Here is a 22501-nt window from a genome sequence, read left to right as displayed (position 1 = left end):
TGTGTATGATATATATATATTATATATTTTTTTATTATAAATCGGCCGATTTTAATCGGTATCGGCTTTTTTTGTCCTCCAATAATCGGTATCGGTATCGGCATTGAAAAATCATAATCGGTCGACCTCTAGTCTCAATGTAATAAAGATCTGAAATGATCACGTTTCTTTTTTTATTCATGGGAATACTTGGAACAGATTTCCTACATGAAACTCATTTTTAGCTGAATTCCTGGTGATTTTTGTCTTTTTTATCCAAAACATTCAGTTGGGCCAAAAGAAGTCACTCGCAGGACGGTTTTGGCCCACATGCCACCTGTTGCCGACCCCTGGTCTAAAGTCTGCGTGAAGGAAAGGACATTCTCGCATCAAGTTCAGTTTTTATAAATGCCAACTCTTGCGGGAAAAATGGCGCATGCACATTTTAAGGTATATTTTGTACGTATGCACGGTATATATGGTGTCATTTTTTAGTCTGCTTTTTTCCTCGTTTAACGCCTGATTTACTTAATAAAAGGCACATCTCAATAGGTTCAGGTATGTCATAGCACAAGTGGGGGGAGGGGGCTTTCCTCTTTTGTTCTCTATTTCTCTACTGCTCCTCAAGTAAGGGGGGAGGCTGATGACATCATGGATTCCCATCAGACAAATTTCTTGAATGCCCTACTCGAAGTTTGCAGTTGTGTAAAAAAACAAAACTGTTTTGCTCAACCTATATTTTGTTCTTTAGTGTGTGTACTGTAGCTAGTCTTGAATGATGGGGCAAAATGTTGATTTCTGCCTAAATAGACATACCCAAATGTAATTATTTTTCATGAGATGGCCATAAACAATAACTGGCAATGTTGCAGAGTTTAGAAAGGTCTGGAACTCACCTGTCTTGTAAAAATATAACAAATTGCTGAGGTGTACTCACTTTTTCAAATTATGAAAATTTGAAAACTCAGTGGGGCAATAGTGCTTGAAATGACTGAAATGCTTTCTAAATATAGTAACAATCAAATTATAAACAACATATAACATTTAGCCTTTCTTATAACTCTAAAATAAATGTGATCAAACTTAGTAACAGTACAATATTTCCTGTAACTGACAAATACCTTTCTCCTAAACGTCCACTGAGCGGTGCAGACACACGATTCAATTGTGTGCAGATTCATTACAACTTCAGCTTTAAGCACAACGTGACTTCATCCTGTCTGTGACCAAGAGAAAGTGGACATGTTTCAATTCTATGAAATGATTTAGTATTTCGTTTTTTTTATGTTGTGACATCTAAATACGGCTGAGAATGTCACAGCGCGATGAAATGACAACTGTTGGATTCGCTAGACTGTCACCTTTCCGCTGAAAATGTGGTAGCGGAGAGCAGACAAATGGGACTTTCTGACACTATAAGGCACGGAAGCCTACGATGTTCACAGGGCGCTTTGTAAGACAAAATGTCAATCGGAACCAGTCCAGAACCACTTAAAGTCCCCCATATAGGGCTTAACATCTAAGAGGCTCTAGACAATGTTACAGAATTCACGGGCAGTCCAGCATATTTAGGTTGGGGGAAAAGTTGATGCAAAACATTGTTGAATTCAAAAGTTCAGCTGAAAGGTCCACAACAATTTGCAATAGTTTGAGTTTCTGTAAGATAAAAACAGTCTTTTGCCAAATTACATAAATTACTGCAAAAAATGAAAACATTCTTTCAACACAGTAAATAGACCAGCTTATGTCAAATAATTGACTGTATGGGTAGGCTACAGTATTTCTAAGTAAAAGTAGCATAACATCGTAAACCTATTTAATCTCAGAGCCTATACCAAGGCAGGATATAGAAACACTATAATCTATAAACAACATATTGACAAACAATTCATCCTTTCCATAGAAGTGTGGGCTGTAGCCTTCTTTTTAAATTGTTTCCACTATAAAATCAATCTTACAGAATGTGCGGACATGCACTCGCTACAGGCAGCATTCATGTTTAGTTTGTTTTGATATTTTCCAGTGTCTTTTTCAATCGGCCCACACCTCTACAGAAATGTGATCAAATATGACATTGCTCCTTCTTTTACAAGCTGTGCTTGGCCTAATTCCAATTGTGCCAAATTATATAGCAAATAAAGGGCGTTATTGACACCATAAAAGGTGAACGGAGGGTGTAATTCCGGGCATGAGTTTTAATGCTGTTCACCACGTGCACAGTTTTACTACAGGTCTGATTTATGAGGGGAAACATGGGTATGCATGGCGTGCAGAAGTTTATATTTCTCAATATTTTTAGACTTATTATTTTCAGAAATGGAGCACGCAGATATTTAATGTGAAATGTACACGGAGGTCATGAGCCCTATGGGCCCGGGTCAAAGTAGGGCAATATATAGGGAATAGGGTGTCATTTGGGACGAAACCATTGTCTTGTTAATAGCTCTACATAAAGAGCGTTGTAACCTAGTGATCAGACATTTTGTACCAAACAATTAAGTGTGCATTGAACAAAATCATTCAGCTGACATGTGGAAAGAAAGGTGGACAGATTGTTGAAATATTGATGTGGAGGGAATGGTAGGAAGCGCTAAGCGCCTGGACTGCAGGCTAGGTTACATCCCTTTGTGAATGATGCTGTTGAAATGTATTACAAGGGAAATTAGCTCTAAACAGTCTGTGAGGCCATCTGGCATGACTGCTTGTGTGTGAGATTTGTATGTACTATATACCAGGGCCACAACTTTGGTTTTAGAAGTGACGTGTGTAGGGGAGACTCCAAACAGCCTACCTGACCCCCTCAGAGGCGTCCGCATGGTCCTAAAGCACACCGTTGCCCCGTTTTGTATCACATTCCAATGATAAAACTGGGAGGGACAAAAATGATATTTCAGAGTGTGGGGAGGACATGTCCCCAGTGAAAGTTGCGACCCTGCTATATACTCTGCAGGTGCTTGTAGCATGTTTTAACGCATGATTGTATGTGTGTAGGGGAGATGAGACATCATAGACTGGTTGCCTTGATTAGCATGACCAAATCAAATTTATTTATATAGCCCTTCTTACATCAGCTGATATCTCAAAGTGCTGTACAGAAACCCAGCCTAAAACCCCAAATATTAAGCAATGCAGGTGTAGAAGCACGACCAGGCTGAAACCTGAAGACAACTTGTTTGCCACCTGAGTGAACAGTTAGCCACTTAGCCTATCAAGGATGACTGTCTTTGATGTGATTTGAATCTGTGCTTTACTGTGCACCTAGGCCCTACTTACTGGTATATCTGGAGCAAATGTTGTTTTCCCAAAAATTATATTCTGCAGCAGTGTGAACAGATATCAGGTTAATTTTGTTCAGTATTTTTGTTGGTGAATGACAGCCTCAGTCACTACAGTGTGCTGTTTCATGGTTCAGTTCCTATTTAAAAATAACTACACCCGCTGCCAGGGAAGCTCAAATTAAGATATTCATGGAGAGATCTTCACATAAATATTTTCTCTCCAGGTAGGTTTCCATCTAATTGGTGACAGATTTTCATGCGAATATAAAAAAATCTGCATAATGAAAATATGCGCTATTTCCCACCAGTGGTGTTTTTCCACCAAACAGACGTGGTACGGATAAAAATCAGTGTGTGATGAGGTAGTGCACACAATACATTTTTCACTTAAGTTTCCATGTACCGAAGAAAAATCTCAAGTTCAATGTGTTTCCATCACATTTTCACTGATAGCTTTGTCACAAAAACTGTTGCGTTACATAGCAAATGTGTCTTGGTACGTGCACTCTAGCCAACAGCTGGCAGATACAATGCAGGTAGGCTTGTCTACATGATGAGATTATTATGGATAAGAGCGATTTAATATTATTTGCCAAACAGCAGTCAAGCATCATGTCACCAGAATAAGACTCACGATATTTATTGGAAAGGAGCAGCAAGCTCATCACCTTGCACTTTCACCACCAGCTGTAGCCTGATAAACTGCACGGTTTCCTGAGTTGTAGTGGGAGGACCGCACACCAACCATATCATCGACTGACTCCAAGTTTACTTAGATAAGATGGTTATTATATCAATATTTGCTCATTAAGGTATTTCTACCGCCATTTGTCGCGTAATTAACTTTATCGACACAAACATCCCACCATGTCGAACTAACAAATTATCTGTCGGCATTTATTAAATTGTACCGAAACTCCCTGTTTCCATCACAGCTGTCGTGATTGGTTTTTATATGGTATGACTTTACTCACATAAAAACTGTGAATGGAAACGTGGTTACTGTAGGTAGGCCTGTGGTATTTAAGTGATTTCTGTGTCTGGGATGTTCATATGAGGATGTGTGTCTGCATGTGTGTGTATACAATCAATCTTGCATAATTCACGGACAAGCACTCGCTGTAGGCAGCATGCATGTTTAGCTTGAAAAAAATCACTGCAAAATATAAAAACATTCTGCACACAACTTTACAGAAATGTGATCAAATATGCTATTGCTCTTTCTTTTACATATTGCCGTGGCCTAATTCCAATAGTGCCAAATTATACCGCAAATAAAGGGCGTTATTTTCACCATGAAAGGTGAAAGGAGAGCGTTTTCCGGGCGGAGTTTTAATGCTGTTCACCTGTGGACAGTTTTATTACAGGTCTGATTTATAATGGGAAACATGCTTATGTATGGCGTGTGCCAGGTTTATAAAGGTCAATATTTTTTTGACTTACCTATCCCTTTCAGAAATGGCGCAGGCAGATATTTAGTGTGAAATTTACGCAAAGGTTATAAATGAAGCTTCTGAGCCCGTGTCAAAAGTAGGGCACTATATAGGGAATATGGTGTCATTTGGGAAGAAGCCATCGGCTTGCTAATGGCTCTACACAAAGGAGCTTTGTAACCTAGCAATCACACATTTGTACCAAGCAAAAGTGGGCATTAGGGGAAAAAATCATTCATCTGACATACGGATCAGTGTGGAAAGAAATGTGTACCGATTGTTAAAATATGGATGTGGAGGGAATGGTATGGAGCGCAAAGCCTGGACTGCAGGCTAGGCAGCATCCCTTTGTGAATGATGCTGCTGCTGTTGAAATATATCACAGGGGAAATTAGCACTAAGCAATCTGTGAGGCCATCTGGCGTGATGTTTGTGTGTTAGATTTGTATGTATTACGTAGTATGTGTGCTGGTAGAATGTTTTTATGCATGTATGTGTGTAGATGAGATGTCATAGACTGGTTGGCTTGATCACCATGACCAGGCTGAGACCTGAAGACAGCTTGTTTGCCACCTGGGTGAACAGTTAGCCACTTAGCCTAGCAAGTAGGATGGCTGTCTTTCAGGTGATTTGAATCTAATGTTCTTTACCATGCATCTAGGCCATACTTAGTGGTATATCTGCAGCAGATGTTGTTTTCACAAAAATTCAATTCTTCAGCAATGCGAACAGATACTGTATCGACATTGAACAAAAATATAAAATTATCATTCAAAATGAAAATGGACAATTCAGTCTGATCTTTGTCTGTTATTCTCTCTCTGTTGTTTGGCTTTGCCTAACCTTATATACTGAACAAAAATATAAATGCATCATGTAAAGTGTTGGTCCCATGTTTCATGATCTGAAATAAAGGATCCCAGAAAATGTCCATATGCACAAAAGGCTTATTTCTCTCAAATTCTGTGCATAAATTTGCTTACATCCCTGTTAGTGAGCATTTCTCCTTTGCAAATATAATCTATCCACCTGACAGGTGTGGCATATCAAGAAGCTGATTAAACAGCATGATCATTACACAGGTGCACCTTGTGCTGGGGACAATAAAAGGCCACTCTAAAATGTGCAGTTTTGTCACAACACAATGCCACAAGTTTTGAGGGAGCATGCAATTTACAGGTTGACTGCAGGAATGTCCACCAGAGCTGTTGCCAGATAATTTAATGTTATTTTCTCTACCATAAACCGCCTCCAACGTTGTTTTAGAGAATTTGGCAGTACGTCCAACCGGCCTCACAACCACAGACGACATGTAACCACGACAGCCCAGGCTTCTTCACTGAGTGATCGTCTGAGGAAGGGGAGTGGGGTGCTGAGGAGTATTTTTTGTATGCAATAAAGTCCTTTTGTGGGGGAAAACTCACCCAGTGGGTGGACCTGGCTCCCAAGTGGATGGGTCTATGCCCTCCCAGGCCCACCCATGGCTGCGCCCCTGCCCAGTCATGTGAAATCCATAGATCAGGGCCAAATGAATGTATTTCAATTGACTGATTACAGTTCATAGAAGGAAACTCAGTCAAAACTTTGAAATTGTTGCATGTTGCATTCATATTTTTGTTCACTATAAGTGATGTCTGGGATGTTCATATGAGGGTGTGTCTGCGTGTGTGTGTGTCGTCAACATTCCGTAGTCTCACCACTGTGAATAGAGTGCAGCTGTCTGTGATGAGCCGATTGCTCTCTCACGATTACCCGGCTCTCTAGCGGCAGAGGTAACGTTTCAGCAACCTTTTTGGAACATCCCTTACTCACAACCTCACACACACACAGAGACACACAAACTGACTCTCACACACAAAGTGAACTCCCTCACACACACACTGCTGCAGTGCAAACATCGCTAATACCTCACAGGAGTCAGAGGCCCCTGTCATCTCCACACACACTCCGTAGTTACATTGTCGGAAACACACTTGTGTGTGTCACCCTGGTGTGTGTGTGTGTATATCTGTTTATCACGCTGCGTATGGGTGTGAAAAAGAGTTACCCGTCGGTCCTGGAGCCCTGCGCTGGTTGTCTCGAACTGTTGTGTGGAGAGTTCGAGCCCTCGCGGACACAGGCTGCAAATATGTTTTACCTGCTCAATTTTACATGCTGTCTAAATGGGTCATGCATTGTTATTTTTTTTATTTTTTTTATTTTTTTATCCCCTTTTCTCCCCAATTTTCGTGGTATCCAATCGCTAGTAATTACTATCTTGTCTCATCGCTACAACTCCCGTACGGGCTCGGGAGAGACGAAGGTCGAAAGTCATGCGTCCTCCGAAGCACAACCCAACCAAGCCGCACTGCTTCTTAACACAGCGCGCCTCCAACCCGGAAGCCAGCCGCACCAATGTGTCGGAGGAAACACCGTGCACCCGCCCCCCTCGGTTAGCGCGCACTGCGCCCGGCCCGCCACAGGAGTCGCTGGAGCGCGATGAGACAAGGATATCCCTACCGGCCAAACCCTCCCTAACCCGGACGACGCTAAGCCAATTGTGCGTCGCCCCACGGACCTCCCGGTCGCGGCCGGCTGCGACAGAGCCTGGGCGCGAACCCAGACTCTGGTGGCGCAGCATAGCACTGCGATGCAGTGCTCTAGACCACTGCGCCACCCGGGAGGCCCGGGTCATGCATTGTTAATGCCTCACTCTCTCCACAGACATGGCAGCCGTAACCATCGCATTGTCATAATGGCTTGCGTTACTGGAGTAGGATGACGTTACACTGATCTGAAGTCATTTTTGCTTTGTTAAGGTAAGGCATCGGGGAGGGTGAGCTGATCCTAGATCCGTGCCGAAGGGTAACTTCTGTTTGGAGCGGCATATTACAAAGCGGTTTTATGGGCTCTTAGCACTGATTTACAGTCAGTTTGACGTTTTCTCCCCTAATGGTTAATGTTAGGCATCGGGGGGTGAGCTGATCCTAGATCTGTACCTAAGGCTAACTTCTATTCCAAAGTTTTATGGCAGCTGACACAATGCAAGCGGGAGCCACCATTAAAGATGCAGGAGGGTCTGGTCAGGGAGGACCACTAATCATGCAAGTTTATGGTGGGATTAAAAGGAAAGATGGACCCTCTCTAAATTGTGTGTGTGTGTGTGGAGCTAATGATATAAACTGGAGGCTCTATGGGCCTCTGTGTAGTTAACATTTCATATAGTATGTAGGTAGACAATACACCCCTCCCTCCCTCTAGCATCCGACTGTGTGTACGTACACAGACACACCGTCTGGTGCTCAGTCCTGTGGGGCATGTTGACAACAGGTGACATATCATAATGTTTGTGTGTGTGAATCTGCTCCAGGGGGGAACTGCTTTGACTTGGTGTGTGTGTGTATATGTGTGTGTGACCGTTTTTTTTCAATGGTAAACGGCCTGAGTAAGACATCTTCATTTATCCACCATCATTGGTTCTGAGTCTCATGTTAATGCTTACAGTATTCTTATGAATGCCTTTTTTATAAGGTTTTTGTTTGGCGGATCTCATTGTTATAGTGACATTTGTCAATAAAACTCGTGAATTTAACTTTTTATGTCAAATTGGTTTACATTTTACCTGTAGCCCTGGTTGTCCTGAAAAGAAAACAGTAACACGCTTACTGGCCCAATGTGTGTGCCTCATATAAATAAATAAAAATGTGTCTGTACATGGACAGTGATTCACAGGGTGGAGGTGACGGAGGAGGTAGCCTCGTGGCCTCGTGGTTTGTGGGTGAGTGTGTCGAAGCTGAGACCAACGAGAGGCACGCTAGAGGTGCGAGCCACAAGGCCCTAACCCAGGTAAGCCGGCCAAAGAGCCGTTTCTAAGTCAGTGAGCAAACGCATCCTAATGAGGGTCACTGACTGGAGGTTGATCCCCCGCACGTTAGACAGAGCTGGCAGGTGATTCATCCAACTCATGCAAACCAGTTGGCCTATGTTACACACATTTCATCCAGGGTGGTGTTCATTTGGGTGCACTGTAGCAAAACATTTCGCAGCGTAAAACGAAAGCAAAGCATTTAGTTAGCATTGCACAAGTTCAGAAACCTTGTTTCACTCAGTTTCTGACCATTTTCTTCCGTTTTCTCTCCTAAGCCTGACCCAGATGAGTGCAATGCTGTTGCTGAAGTGACTGGAATTCGGGTGGCATTGACCCCAATGACACAATTGTGAACAGACTGTGGTCCACGCTGTAGGAACACTAGCCGCTTCAGGCGGTTCAAGTAGAGTCACATAGAGGACAAGGAGGAGCAGCAAGGACAAGAGGAGATGGGGTGAGTGTTTGCCTAAACATGGCCACTAGCCTTGGGGTAAAGGAAAGGGACAAGACAACAAGGTGAGGGCAGACAGAACGGAGGTTTGTCATCTGAATGTTTGCTGAAGGCTCAGGCAAGGGGATGATGACTGTGTTAGTCCACACAGTAGCTCTAGGGTGTAGAATTAGATGGTGGAGTTGACTAGTATTGTGTTATTGGAGGTTTTGGAGCTGACTAGTACTGATGAACTAGAACCTGCTAGTACTGCGTTAGGGAGTAGAATGTGGTGGAGCTGACTAGTTCTGGGTTGCAGAGTGGACTGTGTGTTGTAGTTGATTGACTAGCTTTAGGTTATGGAGTAGAATGTAGTCACGAAAACAGAAATATCTTTGCGTCTAAAGCCACTTGCCAAACACTGCGCTCACTCCAATGACAAATACATTAAAAAGGATCAATAAAATACTGTATATGTACAAGTGTGGACCAAAATGGGTTTATTAAAAGCTCTGGTGAAAGCTTAGACTGTGATACAAGACCATGGCTTGCAATACCAGAGTAAGTCTCTGTGACTGGAGGCCAACACTGGCCTTGCCTTGGGCACACCGCGCGACCTCGCACTCCAAGCCGCATGGAGACATCGCGGTGACGCTGTGAACTGTCACTTTGTGAAATGACACTGCTCACAGAGGCGGTAACTTGCTGGGGGGGCTCCGCTGCATGGAGGGAGGGAGAGAGGCGGGAGAAGGATTTAGGAGGAGAAACTGTGGTGAGCTGTGAGCACTAGAAAATGTCACAAAAATGTCACACTAGAGGGCTCAAGTCTACCGACTAGGCACCAGTCTATATGTGTAGTGTTACGATAGAACAACGGTTTAGATTGAAGCACTAGAACTTAACTGGATGTGCTATACTGTTGTTAGCCTACTTATCAGAACAAGGCTTTTTGACTTCGAGAGTAACTCGACGTTTCAAAGCTGGAATTCTAGTATTTCAGTTCTGGTTGACTGAATCAAATACAAGTAACTGCCAAAATAAAGGAAACACGTGAGTAAATGAAGGATACAACATATATTGAAAGCAAATGCTTCCACACAGGTGTAGTTCCTGAGTTAATTAAGCAATTAACATCCCATCATGCTTAGGGTCATGTACTCTTAAAAAATTGCCAGTTGTCCATTATTTTGGGTACCATGCCTAGAAGAGATCTCAGTGGGTTTGAAAGAGGGGTCTCAAATGAGCATTGTGTGTGTGTGTCAGTCACCAGATCTCAACCCAATTGAACACTTATAGGAGATTCTGGAAAGTTGCCTGAGACAGTGTTTCCACCAGCATCAACAAAAACACAAAATTATGGAATTTCTCATGGAAGAATGGTGTCACATCCCTCCAATAGAGTTCCATACACTTGTAGAATCATTGAAGTTGTTCTGGCAGCTCGTGGTGGCCCAACGGCCTATTAAGGCACTATGTTGGTGTTTCCTTTATTTTGTCAGTTACCTGTGTATCAGCTACTGTGAGAAAAGTTAACATTGTCAGTGTTATGTGGTTTATACATGGCTGGCTATGTAGCAATAGCATGTTAAGGCCAACAACTTGAAGTTAACATTGCCTTAATGTTGTGGGTTGGGTATTTTCATGGTACCAAATCTAATTCTTTATCTCACTTATTCAAAACAATGTATGTTTCTGGTCTCTGTGTCTTTGGATCCTGAGGGAGCTGGATGGATTACAGTCATGTTAACAAATAATAAAACCAGGGTTAAATTCTCTTCATTTAGCAGAGAAAGTTACTTTATTTCAGCATCACACGACATCGCAAGACATATAGCAAAAACTGTGTTATAACCATTTTCCTTCTGAGATTTCCCTCAAATATAATTGTTCAAATAAGAAATGTTAATTTTCAGTAACACATCAATGTTATGTGGTGTCAGTGATTTGTTAAGTTTTTTTCCCTCCAAAGCACTTGTGGGTTTAGAACATTTGTGTCACGTTGGCCCATTGTTTGTTTTTTGTCGCTCTGGGCACGAAACCTTGGTTTGTTAAGCTTCATCTCGTTGTCTCAGATGGAATAGTAATATAATTCCCCGACATTTAAGTCGGTACAGTTTGTGTGCATGTTTTTGTGCTTCATTTAGTTAAACACTTAAATAGACAGGACACTACAGAATAGAAAATAATTCCAGGACAATCTCATTACAATTGGCTCGTCTGAATTTTCCCAACCACTTCATTATTTTTTCATTACCTCCTTCACCCGCCCCCCATCCCCTCGTATTTTCTCTCTCACTCTATTCCTATAGCCAACAAATCCATGTTTTTGTCCATGTTTCTCCGTTGTTCTTTCTCCACAGGTTGATGGTTTAAAAAGGAAAATCGTCGTCATCGCTGCAATGACCTGCATTCATTAGCAGCGGGGGGGGGAAATTCAACCAATAAATAAAGTACATTTATAATATACATTGTCTCTTTTGTACATCGTTTGGGTCAGTTGGTACAGTCTGGCCAGTCCGACCCCTACATGAGCACACAGCTCTTGGCCCGGTTCTTTCTCATGGCGGGGGGGTGCTCCAGAACCTCAGTCCGGGGCGGTTGCTGGGAGACCCGCTTGAGGCCGCGGCGGTAGCCGCTGCGTTTTAGCTGGGGCCGGTGGAGGCGCGTTACCGAGGTCAGGGTGGTGACGTGGAAGACGTCGCGGACGCTGTTCTCCGAGTACTTGGACGTGCACTCTGTGTAGGCCACGGCGCCGATCTGCCTCGCCAGGGTAGTGCCCTGGAGATGGAGAGAGATGAAGAGTCACGATTAGAATTTACACTTTTGACAAGGGTGAGAACACAGAGAGTGGTTTATAGGAAGAGAGGGTGAATTAATATGAGGTAGAGAGAGTATGTGGATTCAAACATACAGGGCTTATTTCGTGGCTTTTTTTTACGGGTGGCAGGTAGCCTAGTGGTTAGAGCGCTGGGCCAATAACCGAAAGGTCGCTGGTACGCCCTTGAGCAAGGCACTTAACCCTAATTTGCCCCAGGGGTGCCGTACTACTATGGCTGACCCTGTAAAACTAAACATCCATTGCACCTATCTGGTATATGTGACAATAAAACATTTCTCATTAATTTTTTTATGGGATTCAATGCCTAGAACGATGCAGATAAAAATCTATGTATGTTCCATACTGCTCATTTGAGTAAATCCCATCTAGTCACATAAACGTGTCGCTCTGGTCTATGCAGACCCTTGTTGCGTTCCAGGTCATCTTTATTACAGTCTCGCTGCACAGATGATCAGATCTCACAGTGTTTCACGTCTCAGGAACTCATTGGTATGATAAAGCGATCTTCTGAGATGTGCTCCACAAAAAAGACCACCTTGAATGGGCCCATTATCTCTGAGAGATGAGTTGGGTCACCGGGTCTCTCCCCCCCCCCCCCCATTTGGTTACAACGCTAATCAAGTGATGATAACATTGTCATTTGTCATTTAGCATACGTTCTTATCCAGAGTGACTGCATTCATCTTAAGATAGCTAGGTAGGACAACCACATATCACAGTCATAGTAAGTACATTTGATCTCAATAAAGGAGGCATAAGCAAAGTCAGAAAAAAAAACGTCAATTGCGAGTGTTAGTTCACGAAAGGCTTCTTGAAGAGGTAAAGTTTCAGATGTTTTCGGAAGATGGGCAGGGACTCTTGTTCTAGCTTCAAGGGGGAAATTGGTTTCACCATTGGGGTGCCAGGACAGAGAAGAGCTTGGACTGGGCTGAGTGGGAGCCAAGAGATCAGAGGTGGCAGACCGTTCATGTTTTTACATTTTTTAACTAGGCAAGTCAGTTAAGAACAAATTCTTTGTTCCCTATGGGACTCCCAATCACGGCCGAATGTGATACAGCCTGGATTCAAACCAGGAACTGTAGTGACGCCTCTTGCACTGAGATGCAGTGCCTTAGAACGCTGTGCCACTCAGGAGCTGGGGTGTAGAGCATAGCCTGAAGGTAGGGAGGGGCAGTTCCTCTTGCTGCTCCATAGGCAAGTACCATGGTCTTGTAGTGGATGCGAGCTTCGACTGGAAGCCAGTGGAATATCCGGGTGAGCGAGGTGACATGGGAGAACTTGGTGGGCTGCAGCATTCTGGATAAGTTGTAGGGGTTTGATGAAACAAGTGGGGAGACCAGCCAACAGTGAGTTGCTGTAGTCCAGACGGGAAATGACAAGTGCCTGGATTAAGACCTGTGCCACTTCCTGTGTGAGGTAGGGTCGTACTCTACGGATGTTGTAAGGATGAACATGCAGGAGCGAGTAACTGCTTTGATGTTTGCAGAGGACGACAGAGTGTTGTCCAGGGTCATGCCAAGGTTCTTTGCACTCTGGGAAGGGGACACCGTGTAGTTGACAACCGTGATGGAGAGGTCTTGGAGCGGGCGGGCTTTCCACGTGAGGTAGAGCAGCTCCGTCTTGTTGAGCTTGAGGTGATGGACCGACATCCAAGCAGAGATACTTGCTAGGCACGCAAAGATGCACGTCGCCACCTGGGTGTCAGAAGGGGGAAGGAGAAAAGTAGTTGAGTGTCATCGGCATAACAATGATAGGAGAGAGCATTTGAGGATATGACGGAGCTGAGTCACTTCGTGTATAGAGAGAAGAGGAGAGGGCCTACACCTTAGCCCTGGGGGACACCAGTAGTGAGAGTACGTGGTGCAGACACAGATCCTCTCCACGTCATCACGTCACCTGGTAGAATACATGCCATGTTCCATTCCCCAGCCAGATACACATCAGTATAATGATTATTATATCTCTGCAATATGTCCTACTATGAGTCCGTTGTGAGAATTCATTCATACAGAAGGAAACGGGCAACATTTAAGTCTCTGTTTTGACCCTAAGCAGATTATGGCAGAAGTCGTCGGGTTCATCCGCGATTCACCCTTGCGACGAGCGGATTCCTTTGGGATTGAATTGGACAGCGAGTTGTAAGTCTTAAATTGCTGGCAGTTGATTTGCATTACAGGCAGCGGTGCCCTTTGATCGAGGCTCTTTGAGGACAGCGAGCGAGTTCTGAGCTCAGAGTGTTTTGAGGAGCTTCAGTTAAGACGGAGGAAATCGAGCAAAGTGACATTAACGTAACCTGATAACCGGTCCCTCCTGATTGGCAACTCAATTGGGTTTGCTCAATGAAATTGGTTTCATGATTACATTTGTTTTTTAGTTTTTTTTTTCTTCATGATCTTAGTAACGGTTTCATAAGCAGTTTGATGATCTTAATATTGTTGTTTTTTTGTCTGCGTTGTTACTGTTTCCCGTCGTGTGTCTGCTCTGCTGTAATTGACTGGCATGCCAAGGACATTTCTTCCTAAGCTCCTCTCTGGAGGAAATAGGGATGTGAATTAGTGTTTAAAGAATTGTCAACTCGTAAATAACATTAACATGAAAATAGGCCATTAAAATTCACAGCCTCCCGAGTCCGTCAGTCCATCTCTCGCTGTTATTGCCTGAGGACATTGAAACAAAACAATTAAATTGTTCCACTTAGTGTTTGTCTCCTCCCTGGTTCCAACTCTTTTAGGCTCTGTACTGAATGCTTTCGTATTTGAGAAACTAAATGGCATTTTCAGAACTGGAATACTGTGTACATATTAGGACACACAGTTATGTTAATGCACAGTAGGTGCCCTTAGTACAAAAAAAAGTGTGTTTTAGGTTACCTCTATGCCGAGTTAGAGTTTTATGTATTGGAACATATCAGAATGTTAATGCTACGTTAGATGAACGGTCTGAGAACGGTAGCTAGTAGAAGTGGGCTAACGGGAGTGAGAAGTACCTTAACATGCTGTACCCTGTCTGGGCACGTGAAATATTCAGTGTGTTCCAGCTAAACTCAGCAAAAAAAGAAACGTCCCCTTTTCAGGACCCTGTCTTTCAAAGATAATTCTTAAAAATCCAAATAACTTCACAGATCTTCATTGTAAAAGGTTTAAACACTGTTTCCCATGCTTGTTCAATGACCCATAAACAATTAATGAACATGCACCTGTGGAACGGTTGCTAAGACATTAACAGCTTACAGACGGTAGGCAATTAAGGTCACAGTTATGAAAACTTAGGACACTAAAGAGGCCTTTCTACTGACTCTGAAAAACACCAAAAGAAAGATGCCCAGGGTCCCTGCTCATCTGCGTGAACGTGCCTTAGACATGCTGCAAGGAGGCATGAGGACTACAAATGTGGCCAGGGCAATAAATTGCAATGTCCATACTGTGAGACCCCTAAGACAGCGCTACAGGGAGACAGGACAGACAGCTGATCGTCCTCGCAGTGGCAGACCACGTGTAACAACACCTGCACAGGATCGGTACATCCAAACATCACACCTGCGGGACAGGTACAGGATGGCAACAACAACTGCCTGAGTTACACCAGGAAGGCACAATCCCTCCATCAGTGCCCAGACTGTCCGCAATAGGCTGAGAGAGGCTGGACTGAGGGCTTGTAGGCCTGTCGTAAGGCAGGTCCTCACCAGACATCACCGGCAACAATGTCGCCTATGGGCACAAACCCACCGTTGCTGGACCAGACAGGACTGGCAAAATGTGCTCTTCACTGACGAGTCGCGGTTTTGTCTCGCCAGGGGTGATGGTCGGATTCGTGTTTATTGTCGAAGGAATGAGCATTACACCGAGGCCTGTACTCTGGAGCGGGATCAATTTGGAGGTGGAGGGTCCGTCATGGTCTGGGGCGGTGTGTCACAGCATCATCGGACTGAGCTTGTTGTCATTGCAGGCAATCTCAACGCTGTGCGTTACAGGGAAGACATTCTCCTCCCTCATGTGGTACCCTTCCTGCAGGCTCATCCTGACATGACCCTCCAGCATGACAATGCCACCAGCCATACTGCTCGTTCTGTGCGTGATTTCCTGCAAGTCGGTGTTCTGCTATGGCCAGCAAAGAGCCCGGATCTCAATCCCATTGAGCACGTCTGGGGACCTGTTGGATCGGAGGGTGAGGGCTAGGGCCATTCCCCCCACAAATGTCTGGGAACTTGCAGGTGCCTTGGTAGAAGAGTGAGGTAACATCTCACAGCAAGAACTGGCAAATCTGGTGCAGTCCATGAGGAGGAGATGCACTGCAGCACTTAATGCAGCTGGTGGCCACACCAGATACTGACTGTTACTTTTGATTTTGACCCCCCCTATGTTCAGGGACACATTATTCCATTTATGTTGGTCACATGTCTGTGGAAATTGTTCCGTTTATGTCTCATTTGTTGAATCTTGTTATGTTCATACAAATATTTTACACATGTTAAGTTTGCTGAAAATAAACGCAGTTGACAGTGAGAGGACGTTTCCTTTTCTTGCTGAGTTTAGGTGCTTTTAGGTGTTTTGCCATAGCTAATGGAATGTCTGCATTAGGGCATCACAGATAGCCTGAGCCATGCAAATGTCTGTGCCGTAGCTTCGTGCGTGCGCGAGCTCTTGCATGTGTGTGGGCTGTGAAAGAGCAGTTGCGCACACATGTTTACACAGTGTGGTCAGGTACATATCAACAAGTTTATACCGTAGGAGTATGTCTGTTTGTGCTTTAACCTGTTGGACTGATCATGCCAGGTGTATCTATCTGCTTACACTGGGAACACACCCGAGAACAGCTCTACAACTTTACTGACGACCAACCCAAAAAGGAGAGAAACAACAGGCATAATGTAGGTAAGAGCAGTGAACAAAAATATGTTTTTTTAAATACAAAAGTAGAGCAATGTTTCCAGAACAGTGTGTCACATTATCACATTGGCTACATCCCAAATGGCACCCTATTCCACTTTTATCAGGACACATAGGGACCCCATTTGGGACGCCATAGTCCCCAATGTACTCATAGTTCATAGCTAAAGTTCTGCCAAGAAATAGCCTCACGTTTTATTTGATGTCTTATTATTATGTCATGACAATGTTCTGAAGGTGTTATGCCATCGCAGTTTTACAAGTTAACAGCTACTGGCATTGCCATACATTTTTCACAACACACTCGGCTAAAGCGTACTGATTGCTATGATATTGTCCTTTTACATTGTCCTTCCAGCACAGTTCCAGGGACTACAATGGATGCGTTACCAGACCAGCACAGCACAGCTTGGCATGGATTGGCTCAGTAGTGAGAAACAGTCAGTCCTGACCTGTTCATGAGTGACGGGGATGAGTCGGAGTTTGGACAGCTCTCTCAGCACGTTGAGGTCCGTCCGCATGTCCAGCTTACAGCCCACCAATACCACCTTGGCGTTAGGACAGAACTCCTGCGTCTCCCCCTGCCACTGAGGAAGAAGAGAAAGAAACTAGTCAGAACCGAGCGCCACAGGTGAGCACCAATATCCAAAGCATACCTATTTTAAATATACGAAACTTGGAGAAGATATATGTTTATCTCTTTCAGTTAATGTTATTTACATTGTATGGATATATTATCACCACAATAACTCAATGGCCATTGAAATAACACACTGTCCATTGAAACAAGTTGTCACGTGACAACTGAAGAATTGAACGGAGCACGAGTTCTGTCCGCTTTGAGCTCACAGCTACAGTAACCACAACCCCATCCAGACAACACTCCCTCAGAGTTCCATCAGAAAGAATAACAACACACATTATGAAGCAGACAAGTCTATATGCAAGACTCAATGTCGACATGTCACACTCTGTACTGGGTAGCTATTCTCCCTACTGTCTGTCTCTCGGTCTCACTCACCCTATATCTCTGACTGCTTACAATATCGCTTCACATTATCCGTTGAATGGTACCTCTCTGTTTCTACTCAATACAAACAGTGCCTTTCTTGTAGACGTACGTCTACGTTTTCTACTCGATACAAACAATGCCTGTCTTGTAGACGACCGTCCACGCGATTATGGGCTCTGTTCATTAGTGTTAGTCATCATGTGCTGTTGTCTTCGATAAGGGCTTTCTGTTGAAGACGTACTGGTGAATCAATGAACGTGACCTAGACAAGTCACAAGGGCCAAGAGGCAGGGTCATTGTGTTTATATACTGAATAGAAATATAAACGCAACAATTGAATTGATCTTACTGAGTTGCAGTTCATATGAGGAAATTAGTCGATTGAAATAAATTCATTAGGCCCTAATCTATGGATTTCACATGACTGGCAATACAGATATGCATATGTTGGTCACAGATACCATAAAAAAAATCATGATCTCGTCACAATATTTTTGTGCATTCAAATTGCCATCGATAAAATGCTATTTTTTTTCATAGTCCGTAGCTTATGCCTGCCCATACCATAACCCCACCGCCACCATGGGGCCCTCTGCTCACAACATTGACATCAGCAAACCGCTCACCCACACAACGGCATCCACGTGGTCTGCGGTTGTGAGGCCAGTTGGACGTACTGCCAAATTCTCTAAAACAATGTTGGAGGAGGCTTATGGTGGAGAAATTAACATTCAATTCTCTGGCAACAGCTCTGGTGGACATTCCTGCTGTCAGCATGCCAATTGCAAGCATTGTGTTGTGTGACACAACTGCACATTTTAGAGTGGCCTTTTATTGTCCACAGCACAAGGTGCACCTGTGTAATGATCATGCTCTTTAATCAGCTTCTTGATATGCCACACCTGTCAGGTGGATGGATTATTTTGGGAAAGGAGAATTGCTCATTAACAGGGATGTAAAACACATTTGTGCACAAAATTTGAGAGAAATAAGCTTTTTGTACATATGGAACATTTTTGGGATCTTTTATTTCAGCTCATGAAACATGGGACCAACACTTTACATGTTGCGTATATATTTTTGTCCAGTATATAAGGTTAGGCAAAGCCAAACAGAGAGTGAATAACAGACAAAGAGCAGAGTGAATTGTCCATTTTCATTTCGAAGGAGAATTTCGAAGGAGAATGGTTAATGACAGAAATGATTGGTGATGATTGGTGCTGCGCCACAATGATATGTACTGAAGATAACATTTTACAAATTGTACTTAAAGCCCCTCTAACGGTAGTTTCACTTCCTCATTCCAGTAAATGTTTTGTAGGCAGTATTTCCTTATTACGTAACTATTAGGACATGTTCCCAAGGCCAGTAGGAAAATGTCTGACCAGTGTGTGTCTCATTCCACGTATTACATTATTACTCTTAACATGTGTTCTTTGCTTCAATAACATTTCAATCAAATCTAGGCCTATGCTCTGCTTCAATAACATTATCTGATTCCCGGTAGTAGTACAGCTGAGCCACTGGTTGATCAAACAGGAGATTACAGCACACACAGCCAACAGGTCTATTACATAAGCAGCATGTATTATACATGCTAGTTGGATATAGTCTTTGTTTCTAGCCCCTGTGTGTGTGTGTGTGTGTGTGTGTGTGTGTGTGTGTGTGTGACTATGGAAGATACAAGATGATCTGTACTGTACTGAGGTCTGGGAGGAAGCCTGAGGACTGGGTGCGACAGCTGCCACATCATACTCTCAAGAGTCTCCAGTTGCTTTTTCGATTCTCACCCAAAGTGTTCATTCCCCCCCGTCCCCCCTCTCAAAGATACAAAAGCATTAGATTAGTGAGGGGAAATTAACAAGGGCACACTTCGGGGAGAAGGGAACAGAATGGGAATTGGGCTCCATTTTCACCCTGGGAAAACCGATCCCATCATAGGATCCCACAGGGAGGGAGGGGAGGACATGGAGGACAAGGGGGTAGAGTTAAGGAGAGGAAAGAAAGAGTGGAAGAGATAGAAGGATGTTGCCAGATACAGAGGAAGGTTTGAGGTCACACAGAAATGCTATGTGGGCCTCCCGGGTGGTGCAGTGGTCTAGGGCACTGCATCGCAGTGCTAGCTGCGCCACCAGAGTCTCTGGGTTCGTGCCCAGGCTCTGTCGCAGCCGGCCGCGACCGGGAGGTCCGTGGGGCGACGCACAATTGGGCCAGCGTCGTCCGGGTTAGGGAGGGTTTGGCCGGTAGGGATATCCTTGTCTCATCGCGCTCCAGCGACTCCTGTCGCGGGCCGGGCGCAGTGCGCGCTAGCCAAGGGGGCCAGGTGCACAGTGTTTCCTCCGACACATTGGTGCGGCTGGCTTCCGGGTTGGAGGCGCGCTGTGTTAAAGAAGCAGTGCGGCTTGGTTGGGTTGTGCTTCGGAGGACGCATGGCTTTCGACCTTCGTCTCTCCCGAGCCCGTACGGGAGTTGTAGCGATGAGACAAGATAGTAATTACTAGCGATTGGATACCACGAAAAATTGGGGAGAAAAGGGGGCAAAATTTATTTAAAAAAAAAAAAATCTAAATTAAAAAAAAAAAAAAATGCTGTGTGAAGAAAGCAGGAAGCTATACAGTGACAAGACAGAATCACTGATTAGTAATACAAAATCACTGATACCATGTGTCCTCACTTAACACTCGTCACTTAGACATGCTCTGGTACTTTGGCGAATAAGAAAGTATTTTCTAAACCTCCTGCTTTGGGCTGGATGTGTCAATGTGAAGTTCATACAGGCATAATCTATGAGCAGAATTACGGTTTCACCTCAATTAGCCACGAAATCCCTAGTTTGAAAGCCACTGTTGCATTTGAGTGACAGCTAGCAAGAGGCCTGCCCAGCATTATCCAATGAGGTTGCAGGGCGGGCTCAAAGGCTCAGTGGACACAGCAGAGAGCGAGAGAGCAAGGACATGGTGCACATATGTAACGTAGTACGCAATTTTCGGGGACAACTTTTGGCTCGTGAGTGCTACTTTCAGAACTACTGACTAAAAAGTATACAAAAGTACCAAAAAATGTCTTTAACATTTTAATACTTAAAGGAAAATTCTATCCAAAAAACTATATTTTTGTATTTGCTTCATTAGTCCATTGTTGATATAGTCACAAAAGCATTTGCATGCCAGCAATCAAGTTTTCAAGATGTATAACTTTACAGAAATACAGCCGGTATGATGCATTTTGCATCATAGTTTTCCTATAACACTTGAGTGGAATTTATTGTTGAGACAGCTTTTGTTTGGCTTCAGTGGTATGAAAGATTTGACCCCTATGTCAAATAGAAGCACTTGGCACTTGAAATATCACAGGGGGTAAAGAGCCCAATTCTGGAGGACTATTGTGAGAGGGGTGTATTCAACGCCCACCCTTGGCCTGTTGGCAAGAGATTAGCAAGGCATCTATTTAGGGTCACAGGTCAAGTGAGCCCCAAGTGGACCTCTATCAGAATTTGGGGTACCCCCGCCCACTCCTTCGGTTTTGTCTCGTGACTCAAAGAGTGGGGAATTTTATCTCTGAATGGCGATGCTGATGATGTCATGGGTGAGCGATGGGCTTGACATTAGGAATGTCCACTCCACCCAGTCAAAGGCATTCCTTGCCCACACAACTGATGTTCGCTATACACTATAAACAACAAAGTCTTTATCATTCAAACAAAACGTGTAGACCTGTAGGTCCCAAATGGTGTGGCTTTGTGGCTCAAAGAAAGACTTCCACCAGAGAGTTCCACCAATTAGAAACCACCGAGGCTAGGACTTTGGGAAACAATGCCAAACTTCTCCCTCTTATTAAGTAAATGCATATTTTTTTGAAGAAGAAGAAGGCCGGGACAATGGATGGATTACACCTCATTTTGTGAGAAAATGACCTCAAAAAGGCCATAACGGCCATAACGTAACCTTCGGTGGAACATTACCTAAGGGTCTGTGATAAGCCTGCATGCTTGAAAAAATATATATATATATTTGTTCATTCCTGTCTCGGCTAGGTTGTTCTCACAAGCAGTGTCTCTTTTATATGTAGTCCTTACTGTTCTAAAAGGAGCTCTAGGATAATTTGAGATAAGGGATCATCAACTACGAAGCCTCGAGGTTAGAGCTTTGGGCCAGTAACCGAAAGGTTGCTGGTTTGAATACCGGAGCCGAAAACGTAAAACAATAATAATAATCTCAATCATTTCAAATCTTGCTCACATTTGTATACGATCACCTGTCGGAGTAGATTTCCAAAATTAAAATCACTTGGAGCTGATTTCCTGTTGTTTTTACAGTCTTTTATGTCCAACAATGAAGAGGGAAAAAATTCAATGCTCTGAAACATTTGAGGGCCAAATAAAACCACCCACTGGCCAAATTCGGGCCACCAGTTGGCGAACCCTGTTTGATATAATATTTTATTGAACTGAAGCACAGACACGTGGCTTTGCTTCGTAGCTCACTGACCTTCTTCAGCACACTATCCAGTGTCTCGGGGCGGCTGATGTCGAAACAGATGAGCACAGCGTCAGCGTCGGGATAGGCTAGCGGCCGCACATTGTTGTAGTAGGACGAGCCTGTGGACAAACGACAACACACAACGCGTCATTCCTTTTGAATATCCAAATATGAAAAGACATATATCATGGAACATAAATATTTTTAGGTAAGCAAGCTATGCATGTTTAGGTTACACATTGCTGTGTGAAATAATGTTGTTTTTGACCCACCTAAAAAACAACTTCACTATCATGACTGCTTCAGACATTTGTTATGT

At 43.8% G+C, this 22501-nt stretch overlaps 1 protein-coding gene across 1 annotated transcript in view; it reads right to left on the bottom strand.

Moving 5' to 3' along the window:
* Positions 1 to 10732: 10732 nt before the first annotated feature.
* LOC139570450 (rho-related GTP-binding protein RhoN-like) overlaps positions 10733 to 22501 on the bottom strand; it is a 109418-nt gene continuing 97649 nt past the window's right edge. The window contains exons 3-5 of the mRNA XM_071392338.1: positions 22192 to 22301; positions 17145 to 17279; positions 10733 to 11745 (exon numbers count right to left, since the gene is read on the bottom strand). Coding sequence (XP_071248439.1) covers positions 11491 to 11745; positions 17145 to 17279; positions 22192 to 22301 — 500 coding nt within the window. The 3' untranslated portion in view covers positions 10733 to 11490. The remainder of the gene's footprint in view (positions 11746 to 17144; positions 17280 to 22191; positions 22302 to 22501) is intronic.

The sequence above is a fragment of the Salvelinus alpinus genome, chromosome 3 (assembly GCF_045679555.1).
Source record: "Salvelinus alpinus chromosome 3, SLU_Salpinus.1, whole genome shotgun sequence".
Lineage (NCBI taxonomy): Eukaryota > Metazoa > Chordata > Actinopteri > Salmoniformes > Salmonidae > Salvelinus > Salvelinus alpinus.
The sequence above is the reverse complement of the archived record's forward strand: the minus strand, read 5'-3'. Positions and strand labels throughout refer to the sequence as shown.